This window comes from Ipomoea triloba, chromosome 1 (genome assembly GCF_003576645.1).
Source record: "Ipomoea triloba cultivar NCNSP0323 chromosome 1, ASM357664v1".
Lineage (NCBI taxonomy): Eukaryota > Viridiplantae > Streptophyta > Magnoliopsida > Solanales > Convolvulaceae > Ipomoea > Ipomoea triloba.
In genome coordinates, this window is record NC_044916.1 from 1627383 (window position 1) to 1644601 (window position 17219).

Below are 17219 nucleotides of genomic sequence, written 5' to 3' on the forward strand. Positions count from 1 at the left end.
TTTCATTAGAATTATCATTTATGGGCTTGACTTTATCCCAGGGAATACAACGTTGAGATGCAGGAGCATAGCTGCAAAATAGATTATAAACCAAATAATCAAGGGGATATAGCCACACTAAGATATTGTCACAATAAATTAAGTATGATCAGACTTCAGAGCATAAATAAACACAGGAATTGAAGCACATAAGAATATTGAAATGTCAAGAAAGACAGCTGTACTTACGCCAAACAAACACAAGTAACTACGGAGGGAAAAAATTTCTTGGAACAGAGAATCTCTATGGAGGGCATTGCAAGTGAGGCTGACTTTCCCTGGTTTTCATATTCAACTGCAAAATCCATCTTGAAGGCATATACCAAAAGATGTTTGTCCTCCCGAGAACAAATCGCACAAAACCTTTGACTTCCAATATCAAGTAGGTGTGAGAAATTATGAACCCCATAGTTATGTTCAAGTAACTGCCTATAGGATTTAGGCTGGAGAGAACTCCCGGCTGCACCAAGCCGAACACGATACGCAGTAGGTGTACCATAACTAAGGGCGACCAGAATCTGAGTGTTATCGTTAAACTTATAAGAGAGCCCTATATCGCCACAGTGACAATAGGGAATGGGAATTTTGCGTTCTTCAAATTTGCTCAACAAGGAATCTAATTCCTTCCATTTTGATGATCTAGTGTTGAAAGAGAAGGCATGAAGCTCGTTAACGTCCTTGGCCCCTCCTTGGATAAACACGTATATATGATCGTAAACAAGAAAATACCCAACCACATCATACCACAGAAACGAATCATCTAGGGAGGGAGTTGGAAGGGTGCAAAAGCAATTTTTGAGTGGATCGAAGGACTGAAAATAGCAGAGTGATTTCATTGGACCGTAGCCAGGACGAACAACTGAGAATAAGTAAGTCTTATGCTTAGCTTGTAACACAGAAGGAGTAACCATGGGTACGTACTTAAGACTTGATTTGTAAAGTAACTTAGAATCCCTAATGGGATATTCCTTCTCCTTGACCTTGAGAGGGTTGAAAAAATACAGGCTCCTGTTATACTGTGCATTACCTCTTCCCCCAAACATCAAGCCCCCAAACAAATATACATCCTGCCCTTTGCTGAAGATTCCCATAGTTGGGGGTATGATATCATCAAAATCCTCAGCTACACACTCGAGCATGAATTCGGGCTGGTGTGGTGGATCAAAGTCAGGGATATTAACACGATAAAGTCCGTCATCAGTGACCAAATAAGCATATTTGGATTCTCCCATAGATGTGAAATTGATGTTATCCTGGAAAAATAAAACAATAACTCTCAAGACAATAAGGATAAATTAATTCTGTATTTTTGCCAATCTGCCCCACGGCACATACAGCCATACCTGATACCAAACTGGCAATTAGCAAACTGCTCACAGGAGTCACAAACTCACTACTCTCATTCATAAACAAATTCAAGTATTCAACAAAGCACATCCAAGAAGATTAAAATAAAATTCGAGAAATTAGGGAAATTAGGATTTAGGGCAAAAGTTAAATTAGAGAAATTAGGGCAAAATGCGAACCTGAGAGGAGACAAGATGCGCTGAGCGATGTTGCCGGCGACCGGTAAGGCGAGAAGCAGTGAGGAGGGAGGACGCGACGAACGAGAGAGCAAGAGAACTGAGAGAAGCGACGAGCAGCTCTGCGATCTAAAATGTAAAATAAGAAGAAAAAAAAAATTATATTTTTAATGTAAAACCCAAATGGCCACAAATTTTGGCGCCAATTCCTGCCCAATCAAAGCTACGACGTTTTGGTATATAATAATTTAGATAATTTAGTTTGCGTTAATTAACGGGTTTGACAATCAAATTAAATTTAGCCGCCTCTTGGGAATCGTTCAATCAGTTTTGGTTCACGAAAAAAACTGAAAAAGTATTAATAAATGGTTGCTTTAGGTTTTTTAATCTCAATCGTTGTTATCTCTTTGTTATCTGAAAGGATAGCATTAAATATACACTACTTGCATTCTACCTATAAATACAGATGATGCTTCAATATCGGATAACAATTACATATTTTAGATATTGGTTAGAATACAAATAAATTCCTAAGATATGCACAATTTAAATAACATGCTAGCAGTTTACATTCTGGTCAGTGAAGTGACCCCTTTGAAAACCAGCAGTGCTATGAAGCTGCGTTGTGTACGCACATATGAGATAAGAGATCGACGAACGAGTGATGAGTATTTCATGATCTTGAGGTATACCTGACAATTTACGTCCAATATTAATTCCAAAATATGTTTTAAATAGATTTTTATAGATTTATAGATATATAAACAAATATTTATATGGCTTTTTTTTAATATAGTTTTCACCATTTTCATTATGATTTTATCTTCATGTGTAATCTATTACTATATTTTTTTATTCGGTATATTTTCAGATGTTATTGGCAAATTAGTGGAGATTTATCTGCCCAGAACCGCTTGAAATTCAAAATTGGAGTCCAAAGAGCAAGATCTCATATTCTCAGAGGTATTGATCCTAACCTCAATGACTATTTAATATAAGTTTATTGTATACTCATAAATCCTTTTTAAGGCTTCTTATTGTAGGAATTTGTTTCAGAAGGAGATGTGAAAAGCCCAGTTGGTTTAAATATTTACTACACATGTATAACTTATGCTCTCCTTCTAATTACGGAATACATTAATACCATTATGCCAAGCAACGCTCGAGCGAATATCTATGGCGAAATATGATCAATCGTAATCATATGATAATTGAGTTGTCCATGATGTGATTGAATTAAATGTTTAGTTGATTATTCTTGTGTTTCGATTTTGGAGTACCTTTAAATTATATACAAAACAAGTTTACATTTCTTTCCAATATTGGAATACAGTAAGAACATTATAACCTTACATTTTAATACTGTTTTCCAATTACATGATTAGTATTACATTTTGTCTTCAAAAAAAAAATCACATTTTCTATTTAGACCTAATCTATCTCACGAACAAAGTTTGTAAGACAATCTCACCAAAAAAATCATCAATTTTGAATGAGCATTGCATTAGAAATTTCTACTACTTTAAAATAACTAGGAATATGTGCGATCGGCAAATAAAAGATTCACAATGGGCTAGAAAGATGGAGAAAGAGAGAAAAAGGCAAGGTGAAGCTGGGCAGAGTAAGAACAGTAAGTGTTAGTACAATTCCAAACATACTAGTAGATGGATGTTCCCAAAGACATCACTATTTGCTAGTTTGATTTGTCATAGAAAATTTGTGTACTACTAGCTTGGTCTTGGAAAACAAAATATGGCCACCCTGGCTTGTATGGGGGATTACTGAGCACTGGCAACACACAGATAAATCATCATCTCCTTACAAAGCCTCTACACCTGGTTTGATCACAAAGACAATTACAAGAATGTTGAATGAAGAGAAGAGCTCAAAACTAACATTATATTGCCAGCCAGGCATTCCAAAGAGCTTAACTAGTAATCTTTTATATGTAATTTACCTCGAGATACACAACACCTGGCTTCCTTTTTGGCTCCTTTTCATTAGACTTATCATTTATGGGCTTGACTTTATCCCAGGGAATACAACGTTGAGATGCAGGAGCATAGCTGCAAAATAGATTATAAACCAAATATCATCAAGGGGATATAGCCACACTAAGATATTGTCACAATAAATTAAGTATGATCAGAGCATAAATAAACACAGGAATTGAAGCACATAAGAATATTGAAATGTCAAGAAAGACAGTTGTACTTACGCCAAACAAACACAACTAACTACGGAGGGAAAAAATTTCTTGGAACAGAGAATCTCTATGGAGGGCATTGCAGGTGAGGTTGACTTTCCCTGGTTTTCATATTCAACTGCAAAATCCATCTTGAAGGCATATACCAAAATATGTTTGTCCTCCCGAGAACAAATCGCACAAAACCTTTCACTTCCAATATCAAGTAGGTGTGAGAAATTATGAACCCCATAGTTATGTTCAAGTAAATGCCTATAGGATTTAGGCTGGAGAGAACTCCCTGCTGCACCAAGCCGAACATGATACGCAGTAGGTGTACCATAACTAAGGGCGACCAGAATCTGAGTGTTATCGTTAAACTTATAAGAGAGCCCTATATCGCCACAGTGACAATAGGGAATGGGAATATTGCGTTCTTCAAATTTGCTCAACAAGGAATCTATTTCCTTCCATTTTGATGATCTAGTGTTGAAAGAGAAGGCATGAAGCTCGTTAACGTCCTTGGCCCCTCCTTGGATAAACAAGTATATATGATTGTAAACAAGAAAATACCCAACCACATCATACCACAGAAACGAATCATCTAGGGAGGGAGTTGGAAGGGTGCAAAAGCAATTTTTGAGTGGATCGAAGGACTGAAAATAGCAGAGTGCTTTCATTGGACCATAGCCAGGACGAACAACTGAGAATAAGTAAGTCTTATGCTTAGCTTGTAACACAGAAGGAGTAACCATGGGTACGTACTTAAGACTTGATTTGTAAAGTAACTTAGAATCCCTAATGGGATATTCCTTCTCCTTGACCTTGCGAGGATTGAAAAAATACAGGCTCCTGTTATACTGTATAGTACCTTTCACCCCAAACATCAAGCCCCCAAACAAATATATATCCTGCCCTTTGCTGAAGATTCCCATAGTTGGGGTGATGATACCAGAAAGATTCTTAGATACACACTCGAGCATGAATTCGGGCTGGTGGGCTGGATCAAAGTCAGGGATATTAACACGATAAAGTCCGTCATTAGTTTGCAAATACGCATATTTGGATTCTCCCATAGATGTGAAATTGATGTTATCCTGGAAAAATAAAACAATAACTCTAAGACAATAAGGATAAATTAATTCTGTAATTCTTGCCAATCTGCCCATACGGCCATACCTGATAACAAACTGGCAATTAGCAAACTGCTCACTGGCTCACTGCTCACAGGAGTCACAAACTCACAACTCACATTCATAAATCATAATTCATAAACAAATTCAAGTATTCAACAAAGAACATCCGAGCAGCTCTGCGATCTAAAATGTAAAATAAGAAAAAAAAAATTATTTTATAATACAGCCCCAAAACAAAAGAGCATACTCTTCCTCTTCTCCGCTTTGGAAGAGGAACGCGAAAATTCCCTACTTTCTCATAGATATACATACGCGATTGAAATTTTTTCATAGACAATGAGAGAACAAAAGAGTATTAATCAATTCAATCTCAGAAATCTAAAAGGGAGTCCGTGGCCGGCCTCATAATCAATAAAATCAGACTTTCAGCTGAATTAATCCACCAAACAAAATTCAATCTCAGACGAATTAGATGTTCTTACCGGTTGGATATGGCGACTAGGCCTTCTGATTTCCTCCAACGCTGCAAGCTAGGGATTTAGGGAAAAGTTGTGCAATCCCCTGCACCACGCCACAAATAAAAAACGAATTGAAGGGATATGCTTTTTTGGAAGAGTAAATACTAATTTTAGTCTCACAAGTATTTAGTAAAATGATAGTTTTGATCCACGATTATTATTTTAGCACCAATTAGATATTGTCACGGTCTAAACTTAATATAAAGTATTGTTATATATAACATTTATAATAAAAGAAAGAGAATTGGGTGGTGCGCAGTATTTCTTACTACCCTAGGGAAGATAATATGGTAGCTAATGCTTTAGCAAATGTAGCGATCAACCGCAGTTGTGACTTGATTAAGTTTGTACGACCTCCAGTTCTTATTCTGAGGAATTTTGTGAATGATAGAGACGCGGGCCTGATATGTGGTGGTATCACACCCTTCTCAAAGGAACCGTACGTGAAACTCTCGCCTCATACGGCTTCGTCTCGGAATCAGAACCTCTCCTTTGACCAACAGGTCCTCAAATCAACTTGTCATCCCTTTCTATTTCTCGTTAAGCGGTTTTTTTTTTCATTCATTCATTCATTGATTCAAGGTAGCTTTAGCTTGCTTCAAAGTCTAAGCGCTAGCGGACCAAGAAAGTTGTTACGCTGCTGGTGTGTTCTTTCCTGTTAATTAAGCTGGGTTTTGAGTATTATTGGCTTAACTAAAATGTACTACCTCCGTCCCAAAATGGTTGTCTGGTTCGTTTAACGAGGCTTGACTGAAGTAATTTTTAATCCAATTTTTCATAATATTAAGTGTAGCATTAATATATAAAATTTATATATTTAGAAACTACATTAAAAGTAGTATTAAACACAAAAAATTAAATTTAAAAATAATAAAAAATTACTAAAGAAAATAAGCAAAGAAGAAAGAGTTGGTTTGACCAATGAATAGTAAATAGGACAGGTAAAATGGGACAGAGGGAGTAGTATCTGTCCATACATACTTCATCAAAATATTGAAGCACAAAGAGTCAATGCCCTCACTGGAATCAAATGAGATTTGTAATTAAATGAAATTTTTAATTGAAGGATAATCAAATCTCATAGTTGTGTTTTAAATAGTTGTCAACCAAATATTAACTAGGGCTGTCAAAGTGAGCAGAAACCAGCGAGCTGGCCCGCACCCGCCTCGCTGTGGGGCGGGTTAGGGCTCCAAAGAAGATGGCCCGCGAAGGAGCGGGTCTAACGGGCTTAGCCCGCTAAGGCCCGCGATCAGCTTTTTTTTTTTTTAATAAATATATACATGAATATATATTCATGTGTACAGTACGTGTATACATAAATATATATTCATGTGTACACTGTACACACTATAATTAAATAAAAAAAAACAAAAAGTCAGCGGGGCCCGCCAACCCGCGTGGCGGGTTAGGGTTGTATGACTCCTAGCCCGCGGGTCTAACGGACCGGCCCGCAAAAGCCTGCCAAAAATTTGGCCTGCAGTGGGGGGGTCTAATGGGGCGAGGCGGCCCGCTTTGACAGTATTAATATTAACTATGATTTTGCTTTTCATTCCTGACATGTAAACCCATGAACCAAAAACACCCTAGCTCTCATCAGTCATTATATCGTGCACCACGCTGCACATTGCACCATGGTCCAAAATGACGTTGTTTTGATGTTAGTGGATGCGAACGCGAATGACTTTAGGAAATTCATTATCTATAATACACATAATCATTATATAAAATACACAGAACGTTTGCCTAGAATACACAGAATATTGACACAAAATACACATAACTCATCCTCCTAACATTCGAATGCACAAACACATCACAACCTGTGTTAATAACATGAATACACAAAATATTGACACAAAATACACAGAACTAATCCTCCTAAACATTCGAATGCACACAGACATCACAACATGTGTTACTAACATTAATACACAGAACGGTTGTCTAGAATACACAGAATGATTGTCTGGAATACACAGAACGATTACCTAGAATACACAGAATATTGACGACCGGCCGAAACGGGAAACATGATTTCCAAAAAAATAGACGTTTAATTTACAATGCTCAAAACGACGTCGTTTACGTACGTGGTGCACATTGCTATGTGCACCGCGGTGCACGGTATAATTTGCCAGTTCTCATAGATTGATGTAAATATTGAGGTAGATCACATCACATTTTCAAAAAATTTAAAAATAAACAATTGAAACAATCATTATTATCTCAATGTTACAAATGTTGAATAAAAAACAATCTTCAACCATTAAATAGATCTTTAGATTTTTTTAAATAAATAATTCATGGAAAAATCCACCAAACCATAATGTTATTAAAAAAAAAAAACATAATCTAGAGTTAATTACATTCATTTTAATTTATAGGACCTTCCATAAAAGGAATTTCTATTCAAATACATTTGTCCATTTGTGAAAGTCCCCTCTAAAGTGGACAAATAGTACAATTAGGTTTTTTTTTTTAATGCTACTGACTCTATTATAATGTAGTATCTGTTCATAAACTACTTTCTCAACCTACAGAAGAACAAAGAGGCAGCAACGCCTCCACTGGACCACAAGGCCATTGGCAGTACAATTAGGTTTGATTATCACATATTTAACAAATTATTATTGATGTAGTGCCAACTAAATTAACATGTGGTGTCGTGATACTTTCATGATTTTGGGGGTGTTTGGTTATTGGCTTATCAGCCAAATTTTAGCTTATTTGATCAAGTTTAGCTTCTTTGACCTACCAATAAGCTATTTTGATTGTGTGGTAAATGGCTTATTAGCCTTGGCTTATTTGGTCAATAAGCTGAAAATTGAAAAGCTAATGAATGCAGCTTTTTCTATTAGCTTGTTGGGATTAATGAGTATATTGACTATTTTGTCCTTTGAAATCAATGGAATTTACTTATAAATGGGTGGTGGGTTTGTTATATTTAAAGGTTTAAATAATACAATACACGCATACCCTTAAATGTCATTTTACATTCAATCAGCTACTAGTAACCAGCTAATTTACCAAACAGTTTTTTATAACCAGCTAATACAACCAGTTGGTCAAACCAGTTAACGCAATCAGCCATCAACTACTAGCTAAACCAACCAGCTATCAGCTATAAGCCATCAGCCGTTTGCCAAACACCCCCTTTATCACATAACTTTTGGTTGTTTCCCTTGAGGCTTTACGTCAGTGGAAGAGTCAATCATAAGTTAAGATTGTATTATCAAATTTCTCAAATTTTTAAAAATCTTCAATCATTAAATAGGTCTTTAGATTTTTTTTTAATTATCATTAATTCATGAAAATATCATAGATCCACCAAATCACCAAAATACACAAAAGGAAAAAAAAGCACAATTTAGAGTGGAATTATTCAAATTCATTTATCTCAAATACATTTCCATAAATGAAACTTTTTATCAATTATTTTGATGAAACAAAAATGTTATTTTATTAAATGTTGTATTGATTTCGTTAATTCTATTATGGGTTAATCAATTAATTAGTGTTATGGGGATTTATTTTTATAAAAACTAGTATTTTCGCCCGTGCGTTGCACGGAATGGATTTGTTATAATATTTAAAGAATATTTGGATCAATATACAATTATATATATTATAACATCGAATATTATATAGCGCAATTGATGAAATTGATTGGATCGATTATGTTTTCTGATGTTTTCCTTTGAATTAGAACAAATAATTGTCCAATTACCCGGGCGTGGATAAATTTTTTTTATTATATATTGAGATAATAAAAATAAAAATGAAATTATAAAAAATTCTAATATTGAACGTGTACATTTATTTGATTATAAGATTAGTACAAAAATATTACTCAATTAATTGAATAATATATGACTTGTTTGTCTAAAATTATTTTAAAAAGATCTATAAGTAATATGACTTATATAATTATATTATTACTAAAATAAATATGAGAAAATGAGAAATAAATTAATTGTAATTATTATAAAAATAAATTTAACGATCAATGCTTAACTTAATTATCATAATAATTATTAGGCAATTATTATTAGTCAATTACACTAATATATGTGTAATTATACTTTTATACTTTAAGTATATTCATTTTCCCCATATTGCATTTAGTTTTATCTTCCTCCTCCATATTTGAATGAATTAATTTTGATTATTATAAAAATCTAACAACCCATGTTCAATTAATTTTTTTAAAGTTTAAATAACTTAGAGTTTTCAAAAGGAAAGTATAATTAACTATTAAAGTTTTTAAATAATTTTCAGTCAATTAGTAATATCCTTTTCTTTTTCCGATAAATGATTTTACTTTTATTAATAGTGTTGATACGTGAGTATACATATTATCAATTTATAGATATTAGTTAATATCTATTTTACATTTTCTTAACAAATAAGCTTTATTAATTATTTGACCAATAAAATATTTCATTAATTGACTACAAAAGTTTAGGCGGAGAATGAAATAGGAGGATTTTACATTTATATATAGTATAGAATATAGATTACGATCTTTTTATATTTTAAATCAATTAGTAATATCATTTTTCTCGGAATAATGGTCAAATAAACCACTGAACTACACACAAAACTGCAATTAGGCCATCGAACTAAAAAAGAATGCAATTGGATTCCTGAACTATATAAACTCATGCAATTAAGTACAAATTGACATGTTTTCAAAAAAAAAAAGTCCAAATTGACCTGTTTACCTACAATTGTGATGACATGGTGGTTACTAATTTTAAAATAAACTTTTTAAATAATTTTAATTAAAATAATTAAATAATAATAATAATAATAATAAAATAAAAAAAAAAAACAGACGTCTTCGGCAGTTCTTCTATTTTTTTTTAATTATTAGTGCCGATTGTTATGTGTAAATTAATATCACGCAACCTTATCTAGGAAAAATGAAAAGAATTACGTAGTAATAGCAACCTTATCTAGGAAAAATGAAAAGAATTACGTAGTAATATTTACCTAATTTTCGTTCCATTTAAAGAATTACGTAGTAATATTTACCTAATTTTCGTTCCATTTTTAATTAATGATGTAGAATATTATTATTGAAATATTTCCGTTTCATTTTTAATTTCCGTTCCTTTTTTAATTTATCTTTAATATTGTTTATAATATGCCTTTATTATTTATGATGTAGAATGTTTTCCTTTTTTAATTAAATTGCAATGATATGACCATTTCCTTTTTCATTTTAGTTAATTATGGATATTTTTTTATTTACAGTCAATTATTAATATTCATTTCCTTTTATATATTCAATCAATTAGTAATATCAGATTCATTTTTAGTCGATTTTTTTTTGATTTTCAATTAATTAGTCAATTAGAATAATAGATGCACTGGTATTTTTACCTAATTTCTGTTCTATTTTTAATTAATGATTTAGAATATTATTATTGAAATATTTTCATTCTATTTTTAATTTACCTTTACTATTGTTTAAAATTTAAAATATGCCTTTACTATTCTTATGTTTTTATATATAGTATAGATTAATATTATGCTAATTATGACGTCCATGTATTATGAATAAGTATGGTAATTAAGGAGTATATATTATAATTAAAAAATAATGTATATTTTAATTTCGTTTAATTATGGACGTAATATGTGTATGTTTAATNTAATATTAATATATAACAATATTACCATATCACTAATCACCAATCACCAATTAATTATTCTTTTTTAAAATAATCACCAATTAATTAATTAATATTAGTATATATTAATATATTATATATTAATATATTAATATTAAGAATAATACCATATACCATATTATCAATTATCAATTATATATCACCAATCACCCATCACCCATTAATATTAACAATATTACCATATTATCATATTATCATTATCATATATTACCATAATAATATTATAGGATGGATAATTAATAAAATAATAAAATAATAAATAAATAAAATAAATGATTTTACCAAAATACCCCTAAGTTTTGGGGGGAAAATTTGAGAGGAGGAAATTGTTTTTATATATAGTATAGATTACGCTACCTTTTTTTTTTTTTTTTTAATGTAGTCAATGTTGCCTTTTACGTACAAATGTTGAGTGTAAAGATTTTCATGTAAAATATATTACACGTACTTTTTATATATTAATTAATTATTAAATTTAAAATGTATTTCGTGAAAATACAATTAATATTTTAGAATGGGTGCACAATCACGTTAAAGAGCACACTATCAAATAAGGTTAGAGTTATAAAGTGGACGACTTCAAAGTTCAAACAGAGCACACCATCAAATAAAATTAGGTAAATTACGGTACACATAGCTGTGTGATCCATGGTCCAAAACGACGTGGTTGAATTTTATGGGTTAGAATAATGTATTTCATGGGTTAGAATAATGAAACTTTTGGGATAAGATAATGTACTTTATGATGAGTTAGAATGATGTACATTATGCTTTATAATAATGCACATTATGAGTTATAAAAATGTATGTTGCAGTATGTTGCGTGAAAAAAATTATGCAAAACGACATCATTTTTAGACTGATCCATGCAATAACTATTGATAAGATTACTGACTCCCTCGTAAATCAAATGTAATGAAAATATTATTACGAAATAAAAAGAATACAATTACTTCCTCTGTCACATTTTATGTGTCTGTTTCAGTTAATGAGACTTGACTGAAGTTATTTATAATCCAATTTTTCATAATATTAAGTTTAATATTAATATACAAAATTTATATATTTAGAAATTACACTAAAATACTATTAAACAAAAAAATAAGTGCCAAGGGCCTTGTGGTCCAATGGCATCAAACCCTTCCCTGTCGCAAAAAATATTTTGCTATATAAAGACCGAAAGGACAACAGCGAGTTGCAATGTCGCATTTCCCTCCAAATTAACGCATACAACAGAACACAAAAGCTGCCACTATATATATATTTGAAAGCCATTTCCGATTTCTCCATCGTCGCTGAAGAATTCTGCAAACATGAGCGATATGCTGAAGAGGTATCCGAAATGGAAGATGAGCGCTCCATTTCAGTACGATTTGGTGGTGACTCACGCGCTCCGGTGGCCGTCGCTCACCGTCGAATGGCTCCCCGACCTGGAGGAGCGGCAGGGGGGAGATTACAGCGTGCAAAAGATGATCATCGGAACTAAAGCCAGGATGCAGTTGGATAATTACCTTTTTCTGGCTCAGGTGCAGCTGCCTATCGGCGAAGGCGGCGGTGTTGATAGCAAAGGCGATTTTAGTTCTTCTGGCGGGATAGTACGTAGTGAATTCTTCTGTGATTTTTATGTTCTTCGTTGCAATTCTTTTTGTTTTGTTTTGTTTTGATCTGATTTGCTTTTGAGTTGATCGATCTGATTATGTGGTTTTAAGATATCTGATCTGCAAAATGTGTTGAGATTTTGGTGGTTTTATTATGTTTAGTGTGTTATTAGGAGTAAAACCTGTACCTATATCCTGATCTGTGGCTACCGATGTAGGTTTTCTTAAGTAGATAGAAAATTAATTAGCAAAATGATTTGATTTCCAGTGAAACATAGTGAATTATAATGTTACTCTTCCAAATTTTTAGTAGAAACGTTGATATAAATGAACTATTGTCTGTGAGACTGTGATCATTTCGAACAAAAGCTTAAACCTCTCTGATACATTGCAATTTGTAACTCAAGTTCCTTCTGGTCTTCTGGAAATCTACAAGTATTTATGCTTTAAAAAATGGTTCTACTGACGCATAGAAAGAGTTTTTGTCCACCTTTTTTTGGTTTTGATCGGTGAAGTGTCAAAAACTAATTCTTTGTGGATGCCTATATGGAGCTTAATCATGGTTGGTTTGTCAAAACTTATGTTCTTACAATCTCATTTTGCCCTTCCTTCAAATCTCACTGGCATAAATCAGTGTTAGCTCAATCTACTGATATGCAAATTCCTTCTGTGTAAGAATGATAGTTTAGGTATTGGAGTTATACTACCTAAGATCCTCTAAGATCTAAATAAGCACATTTTTCCTACCAATTTAAGTGATGTTCTCTGATGATTGATTAAATCTTATTTGCATGAAGACGCAGGTCTTCAACTTCACTGTGAACATTCATAGTAGTTTTGTATTGGAGCGAGCCTCATTTTCCTTTAGTATCTTTTCTCGCCTATTTTACAGATTTATAGCTATTTGAGGCAATGACTTAAGTGTGTAATACTAAATATTTCTGTGGCAGGTAAGAATTGTTTAGCAAATGAGGCATGATGGGAAAGTTAAACGGGCTCGTTACATGCCACAAAACCCAAGTATTATTGCCACCAAGACAATTAGTTCTCAAATTTTCCTTTTTGATTGTTCCAAATATCCACCCGAGGGTTATATGCATGGTCTTTGCAACCCTGATTTGAGGTTAACTGGTCATAGCGATAAAGGGTATCCCTTGTCGTGGAGTCCATTTAAGCAGGGTCATTTGTTAAGTGGCTCAGAGGATGGTCAATTTTGCATGTGGGATGTTAATTCCACTCCAACGTTTAAGACACTTAAAGCCATGCATATATATAGTGTAAGTATCAGCATTAACTATATAAGCACTAGTATGCATTATGTGTTTTATGAAGTTCCTTTTACTTGCATAATCATTGTGTATTTCGCAATTTTGTGAGAGATTTTTCATTAATGCATTTTAATAAACAATTATTAAGATAACATAATGTTAGAAGTTTCCTCATCAGATAGTGTGAGTAATCCCCAACTTCATAACATTTAAGTTTCTCATATTATTTTTTATGCTGACAAACAGTTCTTATGATGATGTTCTAATAGATTCATGATGGATGTGTTGAGGATGTAGCTTGGCATATGAAGCATGAAAATTTATTTGGTTCAGTTGGAGAAGATAGATATCTACGTCTATGGGATATGCGCACTCCAGTGATCAGGCCTAATCAATCTGTACTTGCTCATAGTGATGAGGTGAGTATTTGGGTACAGAAATGGGGTCATACATATATGTAGAGGATGGTTTCTTCCATTGAGATCTTTACAAGCATATGCATTTCTGTGCATTTGTTCAACTGAGTACATTGTAGAAATCAGTACCATATTTGGAATACATTAGGGTACTTGTTTCATAAGTTGGTAAAAGAAGATTCTGAGTTTGAACCATCTGCATAGCACTTGATCCATACCTATATTGTAAAGTTTTTTTTTGCAAGTAAGGAAGTATTGATCAATTTATGTTACTATCCTAACATTTCTTAATTATCGATACAGGTTAAATCCCTGGCATTTAATCCTTTTAATGAATGGGTTGTAGCAACTGGATCTGCTGATAAGAAAGTTAAATTGTTTGATCTGCGCAAGATTTCTTCTGCCCTCCATACCTTGGAATGGCCAGCTCAGTAAGAGGCTATTCTACTTCACGTTTTCTTACTGAGGAAACTTTGCTTTCTTTATCAATCGTGTTAGGGCATAATTGTTTTCTCTCTCTCTCTCTCTCTCTGTAAATGCAAACAAGTATGAAAGGCTTTTCTGAACCTTGTGACAGGGAGGAGGTTGCCCATGTTAGATGGAATCCCAAACATGAGACTATCTTGGCTTCAAGTTGTGCTGGAAAGAGGCTTGTTGTTTGGGATCTTTGCAGGTATTTCTCCACTACTGTTACATGGTGCATAGCTAAACATGTGGAGAATTAAACCACCAATTATTTCTTTCCTGGTATGCATATCACCGAATTATAGCATTGAACTATGTATGGTCTGGCAGAGGGTAAAATTTGAATTATTACAATGCAGGTTTGGTTTTCTGTTTATATGTTGAAGTTCTTTAGATAAATGAAATCATGTATTCATGCCCACAAGTCCTATTTGAGAATATGAGAGAGAGAGAGACTCTCAAATAAGGAAATTTTGGCTGTGTAGATTCTCATGGCCATATTGTTCTCCTGAAATTTCTACTGTCAAAACTGTTTCCAAACCCCAAAATATACAGATGCAGGAACAAAACAGACCACTAATTCACTCTTTTGGCTTTCTTGCCAGGATTAGCCGCGAACAAACCAAACAGGATGCTAAAGTTGGCCCTCCAGAGTTGCTCTTTCTTCACGGTGGCCACACGAATAGAATTACAGACTTCTCCAGGAACCCATGCGACGAATGGGTCGTCGCCAGCACAGCCATTGACAACTTGCTACACATATGGCAGATGGCAGAGCACATTTATGATAAAGATGATGATGATGATTTTCCTGGTTTTCATGCATCTCAAGCTTCCCATTCCAAGTCTCCAAAGCAAATGGATCCATAGTTTCTTCTTTCAACTTTGGTATGTTTCTAAGTTGTGGTTTGTCTTTGCTTTTCAAAGTAATGTTTCTGGTGTTACTGTGGATTTGCTGGAGTTTTTTACTCTCTTTTTATTTATTTATTTTGAATGTTATATGCCTATTGAACTTCAAACCTCTTTATTTATACATACATGATAGTTTGACTTTTATATGGTATATATCGACTAATAAGAAAAAATTTGGTGGCATAACAAGGTAGGTATTGATTTGAGAAGAGCAGTAGTAACTCGAGGGTGTAAACTTGATTACTTTTGCCCTCCATCCCATTTTGTAAGGACCAATGTTTTTTTAAAAAGTGCATCACATATTAACTAATTATTTGTATTCATCAACTAGAGCACATCATATCATGAACCACTTTATTTATACATACATAATGGTTTCACTTTTAGCATCAACTAATAAGAAGGGACTAGGTAGCATAGCAAGGTGGGTATTAATTTGATGAGAACAGTAGTAACTCGAGGGTGTGAACTGGGTTACTATTGTCCTCCATCCTATTTTATAAGGAACAATGTTTTTCTAGAATGTGTACCGCAAATTAACCAATTATCTATATCCACAAACTAGGGCACATAACGGCAAAAATCACTTTTCATGAACCATCATAGCATTGATCAAAAGCTTTGTATAAGCATAGGGATGTCAATTGTACCCCGTCGGGTACGGGTACAATTGATTACTTTTGCCCTCCATCCCATTTTGTAAGGACCAATGTTTTTTTAAAAAGTGCATCACATATTAACTAATTATTTGTATTCATCAACTAGAGCACATCATATCATGAACCACTTTATTTATACATACATAATGGTTTCACTTTTAGCATCAACTAATAAGAAGGGACTAGGTAGCATAGCAAGGTGGGTATTAATTTGATGAGAACAGTAGTAACTCGAGGGTGTGAACTGGGTTACTATTGTCCTCCATCCTATTTTATAAGGAACAATGTTTTTCTAGAATGTGTACCGCAAATTAACCAATTATCTATATCCACAAACTAGGGCACATAACGGCAAAAATCACTTTTCATGAACCATCATAGCATTGATCAAAAGCTTTGTATAAGCATAGGGATGTCAATTGTACCCGTACCCGACGGGGAACTCGACTCCCCGCCCCGCCCCGTGTGTATGCGCGCGCGCGTGTGTGTAATGGATTTAAATATTTAATTAAGTAGTAAGCCACACAGCATGTATATCTATATATATAATATGTATAGCTAGTAAGCCACTAAGTCACATAACAATACATCATGTATATGTATAATATATATATAATTTTGAAAAATATTCTAGCCATTAATTTACTTGCTTTTGAATTTACTTGCATTGTGATTTTCTTTTCTTGAAAATGAGTGTATATATTTTTGTTTTTTATAAATTACAAATGGGGTCGGGGATTCCCCGTCCCCGAATAATCTCCGTGGGGATGGGGATGGGGAGATTTTTCCCTTCCCCAGCGG

The 17219-nt window shown here is 33.4% G+C and overlaps 3 protein-coding genes and 1 pseudogene across 5 annotated transcripts in view; 3 read left to right on the plus strand and 1 right to left on the minus strand.

Annotated features, from left to right (window-relative positions):
• The first annotated feature begins 2105 nt into the window (after positions 1-2105).
• On the plus strand, positions 2106-2749 carry LOC116023590. Of its 2 annotated transcripts, none has more exons than XM_031264601.1 (3): positions 2106-2248; positions 2434-2525; positions 2592-2749. In XM_031264601.1, the coding sequence occupies exons 1-3, from the start codon at positions 2118-2120 to the stop codon at positions 2603-2605; spliced, it is 237 nt and encodes a 78-aa protein (XP_031120461.1). In that variant the 5' UTR covers positions 2106-2117; the 3' UTR covers positions 2606-2749. The 2 variants fall into 2 exon arrangements, with proteins under 2 accessions (XP_031120461.1, XP_031120455.1); XM_031264595.1 differs by having other exon boundaries at positions 2606-2749.
• A 334-nt stretch (positions 2750-3083) lies between these two features.
• LOC116023566 lies at positions 3084-5474 on the minus strand. 2 transcript variants are annotated; one of them, XM_031264568.1, is made up of 5 exons: positions 5366-5474; positions 4927-5066; positions 3781-4844; positions 3520-3628; positions 3084-3397 (listed from the first exon to the last, which is right to left on the minus strand). In XM_031264568.1, exons 3-5 carry the CDS (start codon positions 4821-4823, stop codon positions 3392-3394), a joined length of 1158 nt encoding a protein of 385 aa, XP_031120428.1. In that variant the 5' UTR covers positions 4824-4844; positions 4927-5066; positions 5366-5474; the 3' UTR covers positions 3084-3391. The 2 variants fall into 2 exon arrangements, with proteins under 2 accessions (XP_031120428.1, XP_031120432.1); XM_031264572.1 differs by lacking the exon at positions 4927-5066 and having other exon boundaries at positions 5366-5472.
• Positions 5475-12413: 6939 nt separating this feature from the next.
• On the plus strand, positions 12414-15717 carry LOC116031567 (annotated as a pseudogene).
• Positions 14899-17219, plus strand: part of LOC116028780 — a 9378-nt gene continuing 7057 nt past the window's right edge. Inside the window, exon 1 of the mRNA XM_031270615.1 lies at positions 14899-14914. The gene's annotated coding sequence lies outside the window, so the exon portion shown is untranslated. The remainder of the gene's footprint in view (positions 14915-17219) is intronic.

What these genes read in the sequence shown, in the direction of transcription:
- LOC116023590 (XM_031264595.1), top strand. Translation starts at nt 2,118, where the DNA reads ATGCTAGCAGTTTACATTCTGGTCAGTGAAGTGACCCCTTTGAAAACC. An exon ending in GAGTATTTCATGATCTTGAG is followed by an intron (nt 2,249 to 2,433) that starts GTATACCTGACA and finishes GTATATTTTCAG; the next exon opens with ATGTTATTGGCAAATTAGTG. An exon ending in AAGATCTCATATTCTCAGAG is followed by an intron (nt 2,526 to 2,605) that starts GTATTGATCCTA and finishes TTCTTATTGTAG; the next exon opens with GAATTTGTTTCAGAAGGAGA.
- LOC116023566 (XM_031264568.1), bottom strand. Translation starts at nt 4,823, where the DNA reads ATGGGAGAATCCAAATATGCGTATTTGCAAACTAATGACGGACTTTAT. An exon ending in GTTAGTTGTGTTTGTTTGGC is followed by an intron (nt 3,629 to 3,780) that starts GTAAGTACAACT and finishes TCTATTTTGCAG; the next exon opens with CTATGCTCCTGCATCTCAAC.